The 20,450-nt window shown below is 37.4% G+C and overlaps 1 protein-coding gene across 4 annotated transcripts in view; it reads right to left on the reverse strand.

Annotated features, from left to right (window-relative positions):
- The window catches only part of NISCH (nischarin), a 31,542-nt gene that overhangs the window by 3,601 nt on the left and 7,491 nt on the right, over positions 1-20,450 (reverse strand). Inside the window, exons 4-19 of one of the 4 annotated variants that reach the window (XM_032990117.2) lie at positions 17,809-17,857; positions 16,554-16,717; positions 14,980-15,075; positions 13,223-13,318; positions 12,497-12,649; positions 11,356-11,424; positions 10,700-10,885; positions 10,304-10,432; positions 9,737-9,850; positions 8,819-8,927; positions 6,094-6,215; positions 4,643-4,698; positions 2,819-4,135; positions 2,233-2,407; positions 850-1,003; positions 133-261 (exon numbers count right to left, since the gene is read on the reverse strand). In XM_032990117.2, coding sequence (XP_032846008.2) covers positions 133-261; positions 850-1,003; positions 2,233-2,407; positions 2,819-4,135; positions 4,643-4,698; positions 6,094-6,215; positions 8,819-8,927; positions 9,737-9,850; positions 10,304-10,432; positions 10,700-10,885; positions 11,356-11,424; positions 12,497-12,649; positions 13,223-13,318; positions 14,980-15,075; positions 16,554-16,717; positions 17,809-17,857 — 3,118 coding nt within the window. Of the gene's footprint in view, positions 1-132; positions 262-849; positions 1,004-1,498; positions 1,543-2,232; positions 2,408-2,818; positions 4,136-4,642; positions 4,749-6,093; positions 6,216-8,810; positions 8,928-9,736; positions 9,851-10,303; positions 10,433-10,699; positions 10,886-11,355; positions 11,425-12,496; positions 12,650-13,222; positions 13,319-14,979; positions 15,076-16,553; positions 16,718-17,808; positions 17,858-20,450 lie in introns of those variants that run through there. The other 3 variants (XM_042799556.1, XM_042799557.1, XM_042799558.1) reach the window with 3 other exon arrangements.

Consider the following 20,450-nt stretch of genomic DNA (forward strand, 5'->3'; position numbering starts at 1 on the left):
TTTTAAGAAAAAGATGGAACAAAATAGTATACTCTTCCATTTCACTAATGCAATAAAGATAGGATTCCATCTGAGACAAGACTAAACAGACAAGATAAAGCATGAGCTTTTCCTGTTCTAAGTTGTACTCACCAGTAATTCTGAAGTATTGGTCAAACAGGCCAATGTTTACTGACTGCAAGTCATTAAGTTTTAGCACAAAGCAGCAAGAGAGGTGGAAAGAACTATTTTCACAATCTGAGTTTTCTTTGTTCCAAAAATCTGTTGGAAAAGTATATATGATAAAAAAGTCAAAAGAAAAAAAATATTATTCTTTCCATAAGCATATTTTTTATATTAAAATCCTATACCTATATCACACTTGAAGGAAGAAATTAGGAAGAAAGTGGGAACAGTGGCTAACTGTTTCTCAAGCAACAAATACGACCAAATCTCCTTGTTAGCAGCATTTCTTGAAGTAGCTGTTGCATCACAGACTAAAATCAGCAGATCCATTAACAAACCCTACATGAATTGAATGCACACCATGAGTTTCATTACTCTTCACTTACCATTTTGGTTATGAAAGGGCCTTTAGCTGCCCAGGTGATGCTAGGGACTATGAAATGACATCTGAGAAAAGCATGAATACAATGGCACATGGAGGGGTCTGAGAAGCAGCCATAACTCCAGACCTTGTTTTTTGAACATACAAGCTTCATACAAGTACTTTGCATATGGCAAACTATGCCACTCTCTCCTTCAACTAGGAAGTTCGAGTATCAACCAAAACTGGTACTTAATCTGAAGACACACACAGTCAGGGATTAAGTTGGTAACCTTATTAAAGGATCAAAATAACTATCTTACCTGACTGCTGCTCATCAGCATATACGAAAGAATCATCCAACAGAAAGTAAATAGCTTTTGTTGAGAGAAGCACACAAGCCATCACTTCCACATTGGGAGTTTTGTAAAACAGAACTGAAGACCACATGAGATGTCTCAGCTCTTCATTTTCCACCTAAAATGTAAATTGTATTTCCTAAATCATGTGCACACTTCAATATTTCAGATAGTTTCATTATCTTAGAGGCAGCTTTAGACTAAAAAAAATAATTTCAAAATCTGAAGCATGTGAACATGCTATAGACAAAGAGCAGAAGTTCACCTCAAAGCTGCTAAATGAAGCAATAGACACAATAGCAGTCTACTGAAAATGTCTGGTGTTTATTATAAGAAAATGTTTCTGTTGTTGTCTAATTATTTCTTCCTTTCTGACCAAAACTAGAAAAAAGAAAAACATCTAGTGCACAAGAAAGACTTTCTAGAACAGACACTGCACACAATTTTAATCAACAGATGAGCAGTGCTTCCCAAGACTCAACAAGTCTATTAAGCTTTCAGATACTACTGAGGGGTTGGATTCAAAAATCCTTGAGAGGACAGAAGCACAGCTTGCCACTACAACTGCTGTTCCAACTAGGCATCTTCCCAGCTTCTAGCTTGATGAGCTTACTGCGAATCCTCAAATGAGTTACCTCGTTGCTTTATCAACTTCTCCTGGTGCAAAGAGAAGCACAATTTATAACTTGTGATTGAGCAAGAGATTTGGAAGTGAAGTAAGAGAATAAAAAAGTCTCTACTTTTCAATAAGCTTTTCAACTGACACACATACTCAGACCATATTTATCACTTAGGAAACCACATCATTAACTTAAGGTAAGATTTGTACTTTTAAGTTTGATATTCCCCACACAGACTATAAATCTGGTTTTCAGAAATTAGGTTTATCTATTAAACTATCTAAAGTTTATCTAATTAAATTAGGAGTACCTACAGCCATGCACATGTGTTGTATTCATGCACCCATATTACACAAAGGACTCGAGACATTGATTTAGTTAGATACCATCACAAAATAATTCCACTCCAGTTATTTTCTTTCCTTTTGCCACTTTAGAGAAAAAAATAACATTCTTGGAGTAATCATATCTTCAAGACATACACTAACGTACTCTCCTGTTCTGCATCAAGGATCTTAAAGGCAAAATATGCCTGGCAGAATCCCAATCACTGTAAAGGTGAACCCAAAATGTAGTAACACAAACAGTTTTTTGACCAAAACGCTGCCAGGTTTTGCAGAGCTTAACTCTTGTTTTTAAGTTTGATCAGGAAAGTTCTGTTTAAAATACTGTCTAGTACTCAAAGGCCACATGGCATCTTTTTATACATCTGGGCTAGGCACAATACCTCTGCAATGTTGCCATGGAAAAACTCAACTAGGGCATTTCCTTTCAGCCCAGCCACATACTGCAGAGACACAGAAACATGAAGGTGAACAGGAATCTGGTTATCTTCTGTTATCTTCTGCATTAGAAATTCAGATGGATATAAAGATGAGAGCATCAGATGAGGCTTGCAAAAGCTAGAAGAGATCCAGAAGACACAAAGTTTAAGGAAATCCAATTCTTCCCCTACAAGAATACTTCATATTCCATTCAGAAATTAGCAACAGGCAACTTCTCCTCTTAATAGTTTAAATGATTTATCTTGAGCATAGCTGTCAATCTGCCATGACCTCAGCCTGAAAGCACATGAGATAGGAAGACTCCTTCCATAAGAAAATACATTTTATGTTGCAATGACTGAACAAAACAGAAAAAAGTAGACAGATATAGTCCAGGAAAACCATTCACACACACTACAGACTACCAGAATGAAAGAGTACTTCTTCAAAATTACAGGCCAAAACCAATTACAATGACAACTGTGAACACACCGGCTGGGCCACATTAACTTCAGCACTGTGCAACAAACCTTTTATGGGTTTTGTTACCTTGCTGACTGACCACGTCTGTTTGCCTCCACAACGTGATTTCTTATATCATCTGATTTGCTTGAAGCTTTGAAAATAATAATAGTCTTAACATCCTGCAGGAGTGTCCTTAAAAGACTGTAGATTCTTAGGAAGTGAAATTTCTCATGAGGTAGAACAAACACTGCTGTAACCAATCTGTATCCGACAAGCAACTCCAGCACATGCCCATCCAAAAATGAACCCTTCTGTTGGATGGAACCATGAGTAGGATGCAATACAAGTGATGCTAATGGAATCCTATTCATCTTAAATACACTTCCCAATTCTTCTGTGCCTACCCATTTACCTGGCAGTAAACTGAAATCCACCTTTACTACGTACAAATGCTGGGGCGTTAGAAATATCCAACACGGATGGACCACACAGGGACCCTGGTCAGAAGATTTATACACTGAAGAATAAAGTGCAGAACACAACATTTTTTTTGACCATTCTTTGTTATTGCCAGATGACTCTGGTTGATGCAAGATTTTCTGAACATTGGTTTTATTTCCATAAACAAGGTACGCTGGGAAACAACCTTTTATTTCAACATCTTCTGTTGAAATGCAATTCAATTCCATAAGCTGACAGAGAAACTCTTGGAGGTTTGCTTTTCCACAATACAACGTGGAGCTTGGTAACACTGATGTGTAGTGTTGAGAGCAACATGTATGTAAACAGGAATAAAAGTCTTGAAGATTCTGAGAGTCTGAAACAATAAACAAGCAGTTGTCACTGTTTTTCAGCTTCAGTGTTAAACAGATTTCTGGCAGGAAAAAGCCAAATTCTGTTAGGTCAGTGTATGGAAAACACAGCATTAATTTCAAGGCAGAAGGGATGTGCTGGCAGTTTCCTCTCAATTCCTGGTGAGGAATCTCAAACACAGCTAGCATATCACCAGTCAAAACCAAACAGGAAGCAAACTGCTTGAGTCCTTTATGAATGTGAATAGAAAAACTCCAGAGAATTTTGACTATGTCAACACTCTTCACTGCTGTGTTGTCAGATGACCGAGTATCTGAAGTAGTACTGAACTCAAAAGTCTGATCTCCTTCGTGAAGTCCCATTTCAAAATATCCATCTTCTTTGTCTGTGGTTCTGGAATCACCTGAGGGACTTCCTTTATTCTCTGTAGAGGATGGAGGTGATCTTTGCACACTCTGCACTATCAAGGCAGAAAGGTGCTGGATAAAATCCTGATTTGTGGCAGTGTATGACATACAATTAAAAGGCAAGATGACAGTGTTACAGGGGTCAGGCACTGTACAGCATTCTTCCTCTGAACGATCCAAACTTCAAAAGAGATAACAAGCCACAGTAAGTATAAGCTTGAATTTAAAAACAGTCATAGCTACCTACAATTCATGGTGCTGTTCCTCAGAACTTTGAGGTTTACTCTTGTTACTACAGTTAAGTCAGTGTAATTTTGTAAAACACCTTCAGACTGCACACAGCCATTGATTTTAAAGGCTGGTAACATATAATTCTATAGAAAGTAAAAAACTAAAATATTTAACTCCATCCTCTATTTCCCATCCCCAGTAACCATATCCTTAACAAGTTAAAGCGCTTTACAATACAGGTATTGCTGGTTTTGAAAGTACCAACTGCATTCTAGGCCTCAAAAGGCTAAAAACATTTTACACCTTTGAATTGATTTTGATTCAAAAAAAATCCAGAGGCAGCATACAGTGACAGAGGCTGTTTTGCCTTAAAGTCTGGGTTTAAAAATGCAGCATCCGCGGTTATTATCCAAAAAGCTAACAAGGATTTAAACCAGAACTTGGATATCTAGCTTACCACATGTGATGACCACTTCCATACTCTTTGCATGAATCCAATGGAGAGGCAGGTGCCTAAGGAGAAGAAAACAGGAAGCTCTCCACTACTTACAGCTGCTGTCAGACTTCAGCATACATGAAAAGCAAAGTTAATGTTGGCTCCCATTTTTTAAAGCCAACTCACTGCAAAGTACTGACTGTTGCACTCAAGGACAGCTAAACAGCTACCACAGAATCACAGAACAGTTTGGGTTGGAAAAGGACCTTACAGAACATGTAGTCCAACCCCCCTGCCATGGGCAGGAACATCTTCCACCAGACCAGGGTGCTCCCAGCCCCGTCCAACCTGGCCCTGAACCCTTCCAGGGAGGGGGCAGCCACAGCTGCTCTGGGCAAGCAGGGACAGTGCCTCACCACCCTCACAGAGAAGAATTTCTTCCTTCTGTCTAATCTAAATCTGCCCTCTTTCAGTTTAAAACTGTTACCCCTTGTCCTATCCCTACACCCTGATAAAGAGTCCCTCCCCACCTTTCCTGTAGCCCCCTATAAGGTCTTCCCAGAGCCTTTTCTTCTCCAGGCTGAATATCCCAACTCTCTCAGCCTGGCCTCACAGGGCAGGCGCTCCAGCCCTCTGAGCATCTTCATGGACTCCTCCGGACCCATTCAAGCAGGTCTGTGTCCTTCTTATGTTGGGGGCCCCAGAGCTGGACCCAGCACTGTGGGAGGGGGGGTGTGTGTCTCACAAGAGCAGAGTAGATGGGCAGGATCACTTGAGAATTCTGAAACGTTGTTTACTTTAGGTTAAGCATTCAATTAAAGCAGGAAAAGAACAAACTCTGCTTCTGATGTGAGAACAGATCCAACCTGTGGCCCACGGTCATTTCAGCACACTACAGATTTTTACAGAAAGTGAGGCAAAACGGTAAAGGAACTTGACAAAGACCAACTACACTGGTAGCAAAGGAAGAGATTCCCCATGTCTTGTTGTCTCATTCCTTGAAGCCATGTGTATAAAGAGTGTTTCCAATACAACAAATTACATCACCAAATTCAGAAGTTATCAAACAGCAGGAATTTGAAGACGACAAATGAAGATCATTACCTATTGACAGGGAGGTTTTTATACTCTACTAACAAGAAAATCACTTTCCAAAAGCTGATAAGATAGAAGTCTTACACTCAGTATCTAAGAGGGTATTAAACGATGTGATAGTAATGCTGGGTAAACATCTCAAAGTCATGACAGTGACAACAATTCTCTGCAACTCTGGTAAACTTGGATTATGCATTTAATTTACAAGGTGGACCAACCCCTTGACTCAAATTTTGGACTACCTCCTTTTCCATTATAATAGCTCTGAGAATCAAAAAACCTTTGCTATGGATTACTATGATAACATAATTTTAATATCAGAAATAAGCTTGCAAAAACACTTTTAAGAACACCATAAACTGAAGGATGGCAATTACCTGATTTTTACATCTGGAGTCTGGTATTTCTAAGCATCTCTGGGGAACTGTATGGTCTGTAGGAGTCGAACCACTGGATTGAAAAAGACTGCTAGCTAGGACTGTTTCTTCACAAGTTATTTCTAGAACAAATATAAACAGCTGTTAAAGTCACTGAAGTAAAACAAAAACGAATGTCTAATAGTACCTGCCAAGCAAGTGGAATTAGATCTAATCATAAAAGCTAAAGGACATATATCTTCACATAATAGTCAGGACAGAAGCAGGCATAATTTTAGTCTAATTACAGAAGTATCTTTTAATGAAACTTTCAGTGCAGTTAAGACTGCTAAAGCTCATTTTTCAAGCAAACAATCAATTTAAATCTCAGCATCTGGTGTAGAAATTCTTCACATAATTTAGTTTTAACAGAACTAGTCAGTTCTGTTCATACTAACCCTAACATTTACCAAAACATTGACAGGCTGTCAAAATCACAGCAAAGCACCCTTTGTAAATTTTATTTTCTGTAGGCTTCAAGTGAACAACTATAGTATCTGTGGTAAAGCCTTTAACCAAACTCTGGTCTGGTCCCCTCTAATGGCATTCAAGACAATTATCTCACCTTATTCAGAAGATTTTTAAAGGTTTCAAAGCTGAATCATCAGTAAAAACTTTTAAGTACATATAAGCCAACATTCTCAGGGAGAGGTGACATTGATATTCACAACATTGTACTGACACAGAGCAAATCAATTTTCAGTATTACCACTGAGCCAGCCAGCTCATGTATATATGTGTGCAAATAAACAACAATTACAGTGTGGGTATGTTTCTGGCTTGAGCATAAAAACTCCTGCATGTATCTTTCTAGATTGATGGCAAAATTTAGTAGATTACATCAAACCATCTCATAGTCAGAGGAAACACAAGAGGTATTTACTACTTGAGTAAAATACTGTGTTAGCAAGAAGGAAACTCAAACTGACAGGAAAAACAGAACATGACAGTATTATTTTTGGTTTTCTGTTTCCTATATAAATATTTAATCTTTTTCCATAAGCCATTTGCCAGCGACATTTAATTTGAATAATATGTTACGGAAACAGATGGTGTCTAGAAAAACTGCAGAGAAAACAATTCATAGAAATAGCATATCAGGAAATTAATTCCATTATTCATGATTTAAGGTCTAACAGAGGAACTAATTGCCTAGCATATTTCAATTTTTTAAAAGTAAATTTCTCAACCAGTATTTTGAAAACAACACTTGATAGCTAGATATGTAGCAAATAATTTCTATTGTTAAAGCTGAGAAATAGCTTGCCTTAGTCCTCATTCTCCCACTATTTGCAAAAGCCTTCCCCAAGATTCTATTAATGGAACCTTATGGAAAAGGACTACAGTAAATAAACCTTGAATCTCATACCAAGTCTTTCTATAAAACTCCCAAGTACTTCAGAAAGAAAGAGCTAGATTTTTTTCTCCCAAGACTCATTTGCTCCTAAACATAATAGAAAGACTATTGACAGATAGCCTTTAAAGTCAGTGATTGCTAGTCCTGTATAAAACTGCAGGTTGCTGTATAGACAAACTGTTTCAATCCTGTAACTTAAATGCTTAATACTTTAAAACAAGCATTGACTTCATTTTGGAAAAACTGGCATTTTATCAGCAGATGAAGAGTGATGTAGAAGGGCTAAAAGGGAAGTCAAGTACATAAACAACAACAAAATCTGTATCTAAGTTGTCTGTGCTTTATTCAAATGCTGTCAGAACAATTTCATTTTTATAGTGCAATAAGAAACCTCTACTGATTTTGCATAAATCACAACAATGAATTCTCTTCAAAGATCAAGCTTTTCAGGCATGTTTCTCTCCTCTATCCACCAAACTACTGGTTTACTGGGAAGAGTAAACTGTTCCACTCCGAATTACTGAGAATATAACCCCTGCTCTACTAAACGGTTACAAAGTCTTTTCCCACTATTTATATCCTACTGCACTAAGTTTTCAATCAGGCAAAAGCAGCAAAAAAAAAAAAATCTTTATCTCTTCTCAGTCACAAATGAATATTCACATAAGTCTGTCTTACAGGCTCCTGCAAAAGATGAAAGATAAGCAATTCTTCTAAGTTTCTAATTCAACAGGCATGCTTATTTGAAACACAGTAAAATAATTTTCATGTAAGGTTGGCAGGTGCTGTAGAGCACAACAGATGTGCTGAAATTACAGGCTCAGCCAGAGCACTAATCCCACAATCGTCTTACCCCCTTTTCCTATTTTCCTTCTGTTTTGACAGAAATGCAGCTCTTGCAAAATAGCAGTAACGAAACATGCTGCTTGAGCTCATAGCTCAACTCATAACTAACTCATTGAATAGACCAAGAACAGGTAGAGAAGCAATTTTAAAACATATCTATACACGCCATGTTTTTTTATGAAGGCATGTATCTAAGCTATGAAAAGATACAGTCCTCTGCTGCTGATTTCTGCAGGATGATGCATTAAAAGCAGTCCTGAACCCAAACTTTCACTACAGTTAATTAACATTACAGTGAACAACAGTTCAGTTTTGCTGATTCACATACATACAACTTCCACTTTCTAAGCCAATACTACCAGGTCTTTCTGCTTTGTCTTGCTAAGCCCTATATCCATGCACATAATATTCATGTATATCAATGCAGCTTAGAAAAGCAGAACCAAGAGGCTCAGCCCAGCAGCACGATACATACATGATTACCTTGGCTGGAGCTGACAGGACGAGGCAGAGAGGGAGAGGAAGGACGAACAGTAAGAGAAGAACAGTTTGATTTGGAGCTGGCAGCAGTGAGCCTGGAGTCCTCACTGATCTAATAAAGAAAGTATGCAGTGATTAAAGAAAAACCTAAATACACAAGACATTAGATCCTGAACTAAAGTAAGTCTACACAAGCTTTCTCATTATTAGTAAAAGGAAAGTTAGTGCCAATTAATTGGGGAGGGGGGCAAAGAGGGTGTCACATCCTGTGAAGTTTCTATTTTCACACTAAATGGAATTTCACTACGAATTCATTTAGAGAAGTCATTCTGATCACTGACTAATCCCTGTATTGACAAAACTAGCATCAAGTTTTACAAACTACAGGAGAATGAAAACAGGATTTCTACACTGTAGGGACAGACAGGTTCTGATAATAAGTTCATTACCAAAGCAAGACTAATCAACTACACAGCGCGCACACACACACAAGAGAGAAGGCAAGAAGGATTCAGATTTCTGATTCCTTCCCACTGCTAAATACCTATAACAAGAAAGTTTGGGAAAGTCACTTCAATACTCTACAACACAAGCAATAAAAATCACACCTCTGCAATGCTTGCGTAAGATGTAAAATATGGCTGTTAAGGTCAACTGCATATTCATTGTGCACACCATTATCTCATTTTGTCTTTTCCTCCCACTTCCTCTCCCAGGCCAGTACAAAAAGGAAGGTCAGAATTACTGAAATTACACTGAAAACTAAATAGGAAAGAGGCCCACACCGAGGCACAAAGAAAATGTGAAAACTTTAATGCCTAGGAAAGTTTAATGAATTTTGCTTAAATCTAACTTGTAAAAGACTTTTTGTAATATTCTTTTGTACACAGGACATTCTACTCCTCTCAGCACCAAACTCACCTTTTTATCAGAGTTGCTCAGCTTGTATTTCACCTCCTTTGCTTTTTGAATAGCTTTTAGCACTTCCACAGTATCTAGTTCCTTTTCTGTGGTAACAATGTTATCCAAACAGACCTAAACCAATATGTTAACACATATAAAAATACTGAAAACAAGGCAGCTCTGCAATTGGTTTTTATTAATGTAATAATCAGAAATTATCTTAGCTTAATGCAAACTATGTGCATCTTTGTAATCATTACATAAAAACAATTATCACATTAGACCTTCCTCTAACATGATATGAATTTAATACAAACTCAGAAATGCTTGGTAAGCCTAACAGCCTTCTAGAACATCTGCGTTTCTATATGAACATACTGTTAACCAATGAAGATAGGGTAAACTTTCATTTAGATCCAGAAGGATAAATACTGTTAATATGGTTTAACTCTCTAAAGACCTTCTCCAACACACACTAAAAACTGATCAGGTGTTTAGAACATACACACTACTGTCTTCACTAGGCTTTAAAACATATTTTTTTTCAAATGCCATCTTCAAAGGAAGAAGTGCACCATGGCTTACCTCTGAGGCCCTGTCTCCAAACTGAGCAAGTACTTTGGTCCGGTAATCAGGGATGATGCTCAACGGATTGCTGGATAAGACCACCTTTTCCAAGCATGGGAGGCTTCCTATATTTTTTACTTCATCAATCTGAAAGTTTTTGGATAAAAGGATGAATACAGATTAGCCAAATGAAAATGAGCATACAGACTGAGCATTTCTTGCATAAATTACATACACACAATAACCCATAAAAATTGCTACAGCAACTTTTATTTATTTGCAGTTTCACCCATTAAAAGAAATTGCTTGTGAACAATGCCAAAGGTCTGCTACAGCCTCTGTCCAGCTACCAGGTCCCTTCTCTGTAGATGGTCACACACATTGTGCAATTTGACACAGAAAATCAACAGTTACCTGTTCTATTTTGTTGTTGCTCAGATCCAAGTTGACCAATGAGTACAGTTTGTTAAGACCACACAGCCTTTCTAGCTGATTTCCTGCTAAATTCAGAGTTTTGATGTTTCCCAGTTTTGTGTGAACACCTTCTAGTGATGTAAGCTTGTTGTAGGATAAGTCCAGGTGAACAAGGTTGTAAAGATGCTACAAAAGCACAGAAAAGCTGTATCATACACCAGTTCATTAAAGTTGAACAATATCAAAGACACTGTATTATGGCTTGCTCTTTTTTTTTTTTTTTGCAACAGTGTCTTCATGCTGGACACTGCCTAGCATGAAAAAAACAACATGAAATTGCTCATTGCACAGGTTCAAGCTTGTAGAAAGGAAACTTCCTCAACTGCATTTTTACCAACCCACAGATAAAGCTGCCAGTGAATGAATTTAGCTAAGAACTATTGTATGTCAATATTGGCAAAGAAATTAAAATATCCAGAGCAAGTAAGAAATGCACCATTAAGAGAGTACTTGATATTATGAAGGGTAAACTATTTGGGCTTAAACTATTCACCATGAGAAAGATGAGCAACAAAATTCTGAAGCAAGAAAACCTGCGTTCTAAGATCCTGTTCAGTCTGCGGAAAAAAAATATCACCTTCAAAAGCATCACTTACCTGTAAATTTTCTACCAAAGAGACTCCATTGTGACTCAAATCCAGGAATTCAATCTTTGGAATTAATTTCTAGAAGAGGAGAAAAAAATGCATGTGTTAAATGCATTTTAGCTCCTAAATCGGGCTATACTTCCTTCACTATTAGCTGACCAACAAGCAAAAGAAAGGTATCATCCAATGCACACTCTCTATTCTCAGCTTTTGGTATTAAAAAAGCATTTCGTATGACCTAGTACAACAAATGAGCTGAACCTTGCTCTTAAGAAAACCAGGTTACTCTGAGGAGCGTGGTTATGTTTTAATTTGAAATCTGGTTTCTCACTGAAGACAAACAAGTTGCTCCCAGTTTAGCCCCATTAACTATAGATCAAACTCATTAGTAGGTGGTTTCATCTTATCAAACAAGCCTATCTGTTATACAGAAACCTAAAGATGATATTACCAAAAACCAGAATAAGCTGAGCAATTTGTTTCCATGTTTTGATTATGCTAGCCAAGTATCACAGAGAAAACTGTGCTCCAAGTCCATGATCTCTAGTTGACCTACAGACATATTTCCTGCTTCACAAGAGTAGTTCAAGTAAAAATTTACATTCATATTTGACATATTTGTGATGAATGATAATTTATTTTTTCTTAACTGATTTACAAAAAGTAGTTCTCAGGTACTGGCAAAATAGACCAAGTTTTGTTTCCATGCTCTTCATATTTTTTGATATCAAGACAGCTGTCAGCAAGCCACAGGTTTTTTAAACAAGCCGGAAGCTTCAGCCCTGATAACACTCCAAAGTTCGAGTCCAAGAGGTGTTTTTTTTTATTTAAAAAAACCCCAAACCTTTGTAAGTGGCCTAAAGCCAATGCAAACAGTAAAAGCATGTTTCAGAAAGTCAGTATTTGTGGAAGTGTTGCTTACAGACCACAGAATGATAAACTTTTCTCCTTTAGCAAAGAAAATATTGAAGTAGTAAAGAAAAAATCTCCTAAGCATTGACTAGGGTAGCTTATCAACATAAAGTAAGTGCAACTGAAAATATTTCAACAAAAAGATATATAAAATAAAGCAAATGCAAAATCCCTGCCGTGTAACGTGCCACAGAAGATCAGTCATACTTTTTTCCACAAATGAAAAAATATTTCTTACCACTGAATCATCAATTTGAGAGATGCTATTGTGACTCATATCCAAAGTTGTTAAAGTTCTCCACGTTGGGATAACTGCTGTCACTGGACAACTTGAAGTTGCACCCTCTGGCTCCCACTGATCAAACTCAGAGGCCTCAGGCACCAGGATTTCCTATTTAAGACAAGCACACTAAAATATTATGGTTATATCTTCAGTGAAAGCTAATAGTTTTGAAAACAATCCAAACAACATTATATAAGCAAGGAAGACTTCTAAGCTTTATAATCACATAGATTAAAGTTGTAAGACTTAAAACGTGAGCTGACTGGGTCAGAATTATTTTAGATCTAGAGGGAGGGAGTTCCAACACTAGCAACCAACCTGAAATGGGGAATGTGGAGGAACAATAGAGGGACTGTGAAAATTATGCTACTGGATATCATTTGTCAAATCAAAGCCCAGAAGAATAAGGCATATGCATTCAGTTCGTAACAGAAACATACATTCCAATAAAAGCATCAGAAGTGTCCCTATGAAGGGACACATGTAAACACTTTCTCCACTTTATTAAAGTTGAGATTCTGAAAGGTTCACAAACCCTTTCAGAGTTCCATGGTTTTACAAGCAGAACCTGCAACAGACAGTACAGAAAAGTACATGGAGTTCAAACAGATATTTCCACAATGTGCATGTTATTTTTGCACGTACTTTGAAGACTCACCAGAAGTAGGAACTCACTCTTACCTTCATCGATGTTGCTGAAAATCGAACACTCATTGTGGCCAGAGCATGTTTTGATGAAGTCAGTCCTTTGATAAGCCTTCCCCCACAATGATTGATCTATTTAAAAATCATGTTACAAAGTCAGAAATGATAGAATAGACAAATATGAAACATAAAAGTGGCAGCTAAAAGCTTCAATAGCAGATCACCAATTTGGAAAGTAGTTACACTCTCTCAAAAATCTCCTGAGATTATCAGATCAGAAATACCAACATTTGGTAAAGTTAAAGCAAGAATTTAGAGTCACGACTACAGAAAAGTGAAAGTCAAACATTTATTTGAACAAATCTTCTTCCCCATTGACTTCCTACCTGCCCCATGTATTCTTCACGGTGAAACTACATGGGCAGTTTAATAGGACACACTATTTTACAGTTACCAAAGAGAGAGCTATCTCAAGCTATGGCTCTATCTGCAGATATGTTTATTTAGGTATATGTTCTTTATTATAAATAAGAAAAAAAAAATGCCTAGGAAGAAGCGGGGCTACTAACATAAGCATTTAATACACCAGTGAGATAATTATAGACCAAGTTTAACATTACAAAGTCTTCTTTCTGTTGCTCAATTTGGAACAATGCCCCCAAAGGTCTGCTACAGCCTCTGCGCAGCAACCAGGTTCTTCTCTGTAGACAGTCACACACATTGTGCAACCACAACAACTGGCACATTTGCTGGTATATCAGGGAAACCACACTAAACAGAGAGAGACAGAGGTCCTGCCACCCATGAAAACATTCTTTCCAGATTACCACTGTTAATTTTTCAACAGTGTTTACTACTACATGTATGGAATATAGTACTACTACTATACTCTGGTGCCAATCCAAAACTTTTCATGAATATACAGCTACAAAAATCTTCAAAATCAAAAGCCTTTCTTTTTTTCCCCCAAACATTAAGCAAAGCTACACCTGAAACTCTCCATGCTCACACGAAGGGGAAAATTGATACTATCCTGCAACATACAGAATGTTAGACTGCAGTATATTAGACACTCCCACTCTTCAGCTCACTGTAATTTTTTTCCCACATTAAAATGTCAATAAATCACTGACTTCAGAAATGCACGTCAGTTCAAATCCAACTCGGTCTCTCCTATCATTGAGACAATAGTGTTCATGTACTAGAAAAGGTATAGCATCCACCAGAAGCTGAAACAGAGTACAGACTGCATGACAAAATCAGATTTTCTATGTCTGGAAAGATCTGAAGTGGTCAGGAAAGTACTTAGTAAAATACTCATTGAGCAACTCCTACTAGAAATGCTGTCACTCTCACTGAAAGCAGACCAATAAAAAATTCTGCAAAGTATCAGACAAGAAGCACTATACCCAGAAGTGTATTTTCACAAGCAAATTTAATGCCAGGACATTTTCACAAATATTTGGTGCTTTCCAAATAAAAATTACTTTGTAACAAGAGATCCCATTATAACCCATTTGTTAGATCTTCAATGCAATAGAAAGACATCCTGTTTTAGGTTTTGTGTATATGCTGGAAATCACATTCTTTTAAGACACACACAGTGCAAGCTATTCCAAACATTTAAATTTGGCATCCTTATTTCCAAGACCTGATAAAACAGCCCTTTTAATCATTGCACTCCTCAATTCTAGCACCAAATCAAAGCACACAATTACCAATTCTGAGAGATATGCAGCAGACCTGGCATTTGCAGAGCCTCTATATTATTATGCGCTTTATCTTAGTCATACCTCGATTTGATGAAGTGATTTGAAAATTGACAGATCAAAAGGCAAGAGATGCTCCTGAATATTACTGGTTCCAAAAGATCCCCCTGTTCCAGTGACCTGGCAATCAACATTTAAGAACAGAGTTAGTGCACATAATCCAACCTGTCCGCATTTCAGATAGCCTTAACACAGGCAACAGCACAAATAGAGTAGCTTGGAAAGACAGCCAAAGTTGTAACCAATTTTTCGAGATTAACTCTTCACGAAAAAACTGTTAGTTACTCCAGCTAAGTGCACTGAACATGAACTGCCACCTTGTGCTTATATTTTGTAGCACGTTGGGCATGCAAGAAGATACCATAGTCAAGACTGATCAAAGCCTCATTCTCAGCTGACCAAGCCAGAGCTGCATTCACTAAAAAGAACTTCCTTGAAACATCTGAATCCTCCAAGACAGAACCGTCTTCAGTTCCACTACAGCAGATGAAGTTCAAGGCATTGAGAAGATGGGTTTGAAGAAAACATTAGATATTGGTAGACGTCTAATAAAAATGCATCTAATATTTCCAAGTAATCATTGGATTCTGGCCTCAGTATGTCAGCAGCATAAAAGGCAGGTGGTTTCATTTATGTTTGCCATGAATATAATTCTGGGAAAAATCTCTAAGGTTTTTGTCTGGTCTTACATATATCTTACAAGCTCTGAAGGTGCCCACACTCACAAGCATTCAGAGGGCCAGAATTTCTGAAGATGGGTATTTTTCTAAACAGTATGCTCTCTTCCAGCCAGAGAATCCTCTGTTCAGAGGATGGCAAAGGAAACTGAAGATTCACAGGAATATCAGTACCGCTGTGGTTTTGCTATCACAACTTTAAGTCCCCCAGTGAAGCTTCCCTCAATCCACTACTTTGCCTACCCTTTGGACACACCACACAGTTAAAAAAGCACATCATGTGATAAAGGAGCTAAAAAGTATCCGAGCTATACCAAAGGATGTTAAAAAAATCACACAGGAGAAATCTTTCTAATTCACTTATTTTGTAGGAAGAAAACAAACTGGCTCCCGATAAAATTGATCTGTTCTGAGGCCATTTTACACTTATTCTGAAATGGTATTTTAGTTAAAAATTTAGGGCCATCTCATCTATGAAACTGAGGGTTTTGTTAGTTTGGTGGGGGTTCTTTAAACTTTCAGATACAGCCAAAGGTGAGAAAGTGGACAGGATTTATATACACGTATATGTATACACACGTGTATGTATACATAAACACTGGCCTACCCATAGTGTCTGCAAAGAATGCAGGGTTGAAGAGATTATCTATCTCCCCATTCGTACTAGCACCCACTAAGATTCTATGACTGCACCTCTACAGAGAGCACAGCTGAAGAGACCACAGAGAATCAACATCTTTGTTAGAGAACTGTGTGTATTGAAGGTCAAAAGAATAAACACCTGTTTAACATTGACTTCTAAATGCCTGCAGGTGTTTACTATCAGTGAAGTTCTTGCGCATTCAGACTAGACTCCAAAAGTATGCTAAGAATCATGTCAGTAGAAGCATTATCTCCATTAGTCATGCAAGTGCAGCTCACCTTTAAATACTTGAGTCTACAAGTGAAATCTAGAATATGACCTAGATCTGTTTTGGCATCTCCATTAGCGCATGTAGGCTTCCCCTGTAGCAACTGTTGAGTGACAGCATATAACTGCAAGGGTCTGATGGTGAAGACTTCTCCAGCCATTAATAACTGCTCTCCTGTAAACAGAGTATGATGGTATCAAACACAGTTGCTGCAATGGTTACAAAACAATAAACAGTATATGGAAGGTCTAATGTTAGAGATTAAATGTTTGTCATTTATACTCCAAACTCACAATTGAGGTACCAAAACAGTGACCTTTTTTGCCACTTTAAACTAGAATGGATGAATTAAGAATGTGTGTTTTTTTAACACCAGAATAATCTAGGTGTTCAAATGGGCACTGTCATCATACAAGCCTGAAGCTCATAATGCAACAAATGGCAAATTTCCCTCAATCTTAACAGGACTGAAATCAGTTAATTTATATAATGTAAGAGATACTAAATATTTTCTGAGATATCCTTAAATTCTATAGCAGCTAGGACTTATGCTGTTCAGAAAAAGCAGTGCCTGACATCTGAAAAACAGACCTTATATCTTTTGCAATGCTGCCTAAATGAATAATTGTAGCAAATAAGTTTTCTTGGAGAGTATGAGAACTTTCACCACACTAATACCAAAGCAAACTCTCAGAAATGCATTATCTGACAGTATTTTTACAATCCCATTTCATTTTAAGAACAGTAGGAAACAGCATCTGAAAACCTCTCTGAAGGCACCACAAGAGTTAACATGGACTACAGCAGTCAGAACATGCACATGTGGAATTAATATCTTTCTCTTCTTCCTTTTAGGGACATCAGTTTGACTTCATGGACAAGAGAGCATCAGCTGTTATGATAAGCAGTGTTCTCAGAAATGCTCTGAGGAGTAAAATTCCCTTTGGCTTCAGTGGGAGCAAGTCCAAAACAGAAAGCTTAACAAAAGCTTCTGATCACCAGTACCACATCCCGTCCTTTATTCACCAATTTCTCTGTTTTGTTTCTAAACATAGATGCACTACTGCTACAGCTCCTTCCAAAATGCAGCTTGAATCAAAGCGCAAACAGCAAGAAAAAGGTAAAGAGAAAGAAGAAGAAGAAAGTGTCTTGTATTCTGTTATGGAAGATTCAGATCTCATGGTCTGGAGATTAAACATCACAGGTACACGAATGCATATACATAGAGGAAACCATTCCCAGTTGAATTCTTGCAAGTTCTCTACCTTTGTGGAAGAGCTCTTCAGCCAATGCAGCAGTGATCCCATTGATTTCCTGCAAAGAATAAGCCATTGTAATTATGTGTTACTTACATACTTATGGTTCCAATTTTTCATCATGTACCTTTAGTGAAGTCTTATTTTTTGGCTACAGTACAGGATGTTTTGTTGGGCTGGGTTTTTTTTTGTTGGTTGTTTTTTTTTTTGTTTGTTTCATTTGGTTGGTTGGTTTGTGGGTGTTTTTTTTGTTGTTTTTTTGTTTTGTTTTGTTTTTTTTAAACAGAATTCAGCTGTGATTGTGTCTTATGGATTTCTTTGTAACTTGAAAAAACTTCATAAAAATGACCAGAAATGACTTAATTCCATATTATTTTAATTTCCAAGATGGATGATACTGGACTACGTTGAAGTAATCACATCCTGCATATACTAGAAAAGGGCAACAGCAACTAGAGCAACTATTGCTAGCCATCATTAGCCCAACTTGAAAGAAAGCTCAGTGTTGAAGAAACTATTACAAGTATAGTGTTCTTCAAACTTAAACATTAAGACTAACCTAATGCACCAAACACTCAACATTTCTCAGAATATCACTAACAGAAAACTTTAGACTAACAGGTCTACAGGGAAGAAGAGATAATTAAAAAGTAGTTAGTCTTCTGGACTTCAATTCTATTACACTTGCTGCAGGATAAGCCAAAAGCCCCTTTTCCCCATCCTCCAACTCTTCCACCTTCCTGGACCTAACCCAGCTGCTTGACTGCCAGGAGGAAAGAAAAAGGCTAAAAACTCTCAATGCAGAGTTTTATTCTTTCTAAATCTGAAGGTGCCTAAAGATCAGTATTTCCCATCTGGGCATACTTCTCTCCACAAAAGCAAATGCTCTGTGGAAGTCCAGAAATAGTTCTCAGCATTTCCAACAGTGTTCTCTCTCAAAAGTGCACAAAAATAAAAAATAATACTATTTGTGATTAATGAAGCTTCCCCTAGGCACAAACATCTCATTTTAAGGTAGCTGCAAAGGATAAACAGATATTACGGATTATCACAAAATGAATATTTGATGAGTTTACTTTGCTGACAAATCCCTCATGATTCATAACATGGGGAATAAATCCACGGGACACCTGCAGCAGACAGTTCAGCTCATTTGACAAGGCAAGCATTTTACAAAGCACATTCTTAGTATAACTGAAACCCCACTCACTAAGCAGAAACAAAGCCTCCACACCACAGTTTTGAGAACAACAAACTAGAAGCTGTGTTCTAAACAAAATTCAACAATTCTGACTCTCATCTGAATAAGCCAATTGCACTCATCTGGCATGCACAGACTTGATTGGAAACTATACTCTCTATCCCTTTCATCATCTGGGACACAGCAGAAATTTTTTCTACGTTTATAATTGAAACAAGATTATGACTCGGACTGTTATGACTAATGGACAAAAAAAGCAACTCTATTCTTCTGCCTACAAGAGACCTCTGTCTCAGCTCTAACTACTTATATGCATCAAACCCACAGAAGTCCATTGTTTGCAGGTGTCTCAACAGCAGTCTGTGGGTACTCAATTCTTTTCTTGCTAAAGCTTCTATCTGCAAGTTAAGAAACCAAATCTTCTAAAATGACAAAGTATAAGAAAATGAAACAAAATAATCATCCCCATATCACTGCAGACGTCTTATTTAATGTCAAAGTAACAATAATGTCCTACATTGCTGTCACATGCAACTGCTTCTCTTTGCTAAGCTGTAGCTGGCTTTTCCCTGGGACACGTAAAGGCTTCAAAGCGGTTTTAATGTATTTATGGTAGGTGTTTCTAACTCCATTTAGTTCTGTTAACCTGGGAAATAAAATTAAATAGTCTCTACTGGAAATACTATAATAAGAATAGACAAAAAATACTGCATCCTTCCTATATAAACTAATGAGTCAGTATCAGGTATTATAATGGCTCAAGAATGCACGTACATGGGCTGTCTGGTAACAAAGATATTTTAAAAGAGCAAAGTTCTGCAGGGAAGTTGTTTTCCTGTAGAATTGCTGTGGTAAATATTTAGCTTTTCTGCTGAATAACTGAAATAAAAACCTTTGTTGAAGTTACAGCACTGAACATTAATGAAAGACATAATTTAAGAGTAGCCAGAGAACAGAAAAATTAAGCAGCTGTCTGGTGATCAGGAAGTTTGTTCCATCTGAACAGAAATGTCCCTACATTAGCACACACATTTTTAATACATTTAAATCCTCTAATCTGTTTTAGAGGGCTTGATCATGACAAACTAGTGCTTCCCACTGAAGTCTGCAGTGCAATAGCAACACTATGAAGTAAACCTTTTACTGTTTATCTAAATCAAACTCTAAAGTCTCATCAGGATAATTATGTTCATGTAGCAACTAAAACAGGGTTTTCTTTGTTGCTAAAGCTTAATTAACACACCCAATGGACCACTTGTGACTTATTTCTGAAGCCTTTATATGAAACCAGGAAAGGCCATCTCAGCACATCCCACCCCAAAGCCATTACAGCTCCTCCTTTCCACTGAGTTCTCCAGTGCACTTTCCTCTTTATGAAGTTCATTCTCCCCCTCACAACATGATGCCATATTGCAAAAATGCTAATTATACACAAGAGATGAACAAACAA

This window comes from Tyto alba, unplaced genomic scaffold (genome assembly GCF_018691265.1).
Source record: "Tyto alba isolate M040663 unplaced genomic scaffold, T.alba_DEE_v4.0 Super-Scaffold_3, whole genome shotgun sequence".
Lineage (NCBI taxonomy): Eukaryota > Metazoa > Chordata > Aves > Strigiformes > Tytonidae > Tyto > Tyto alba.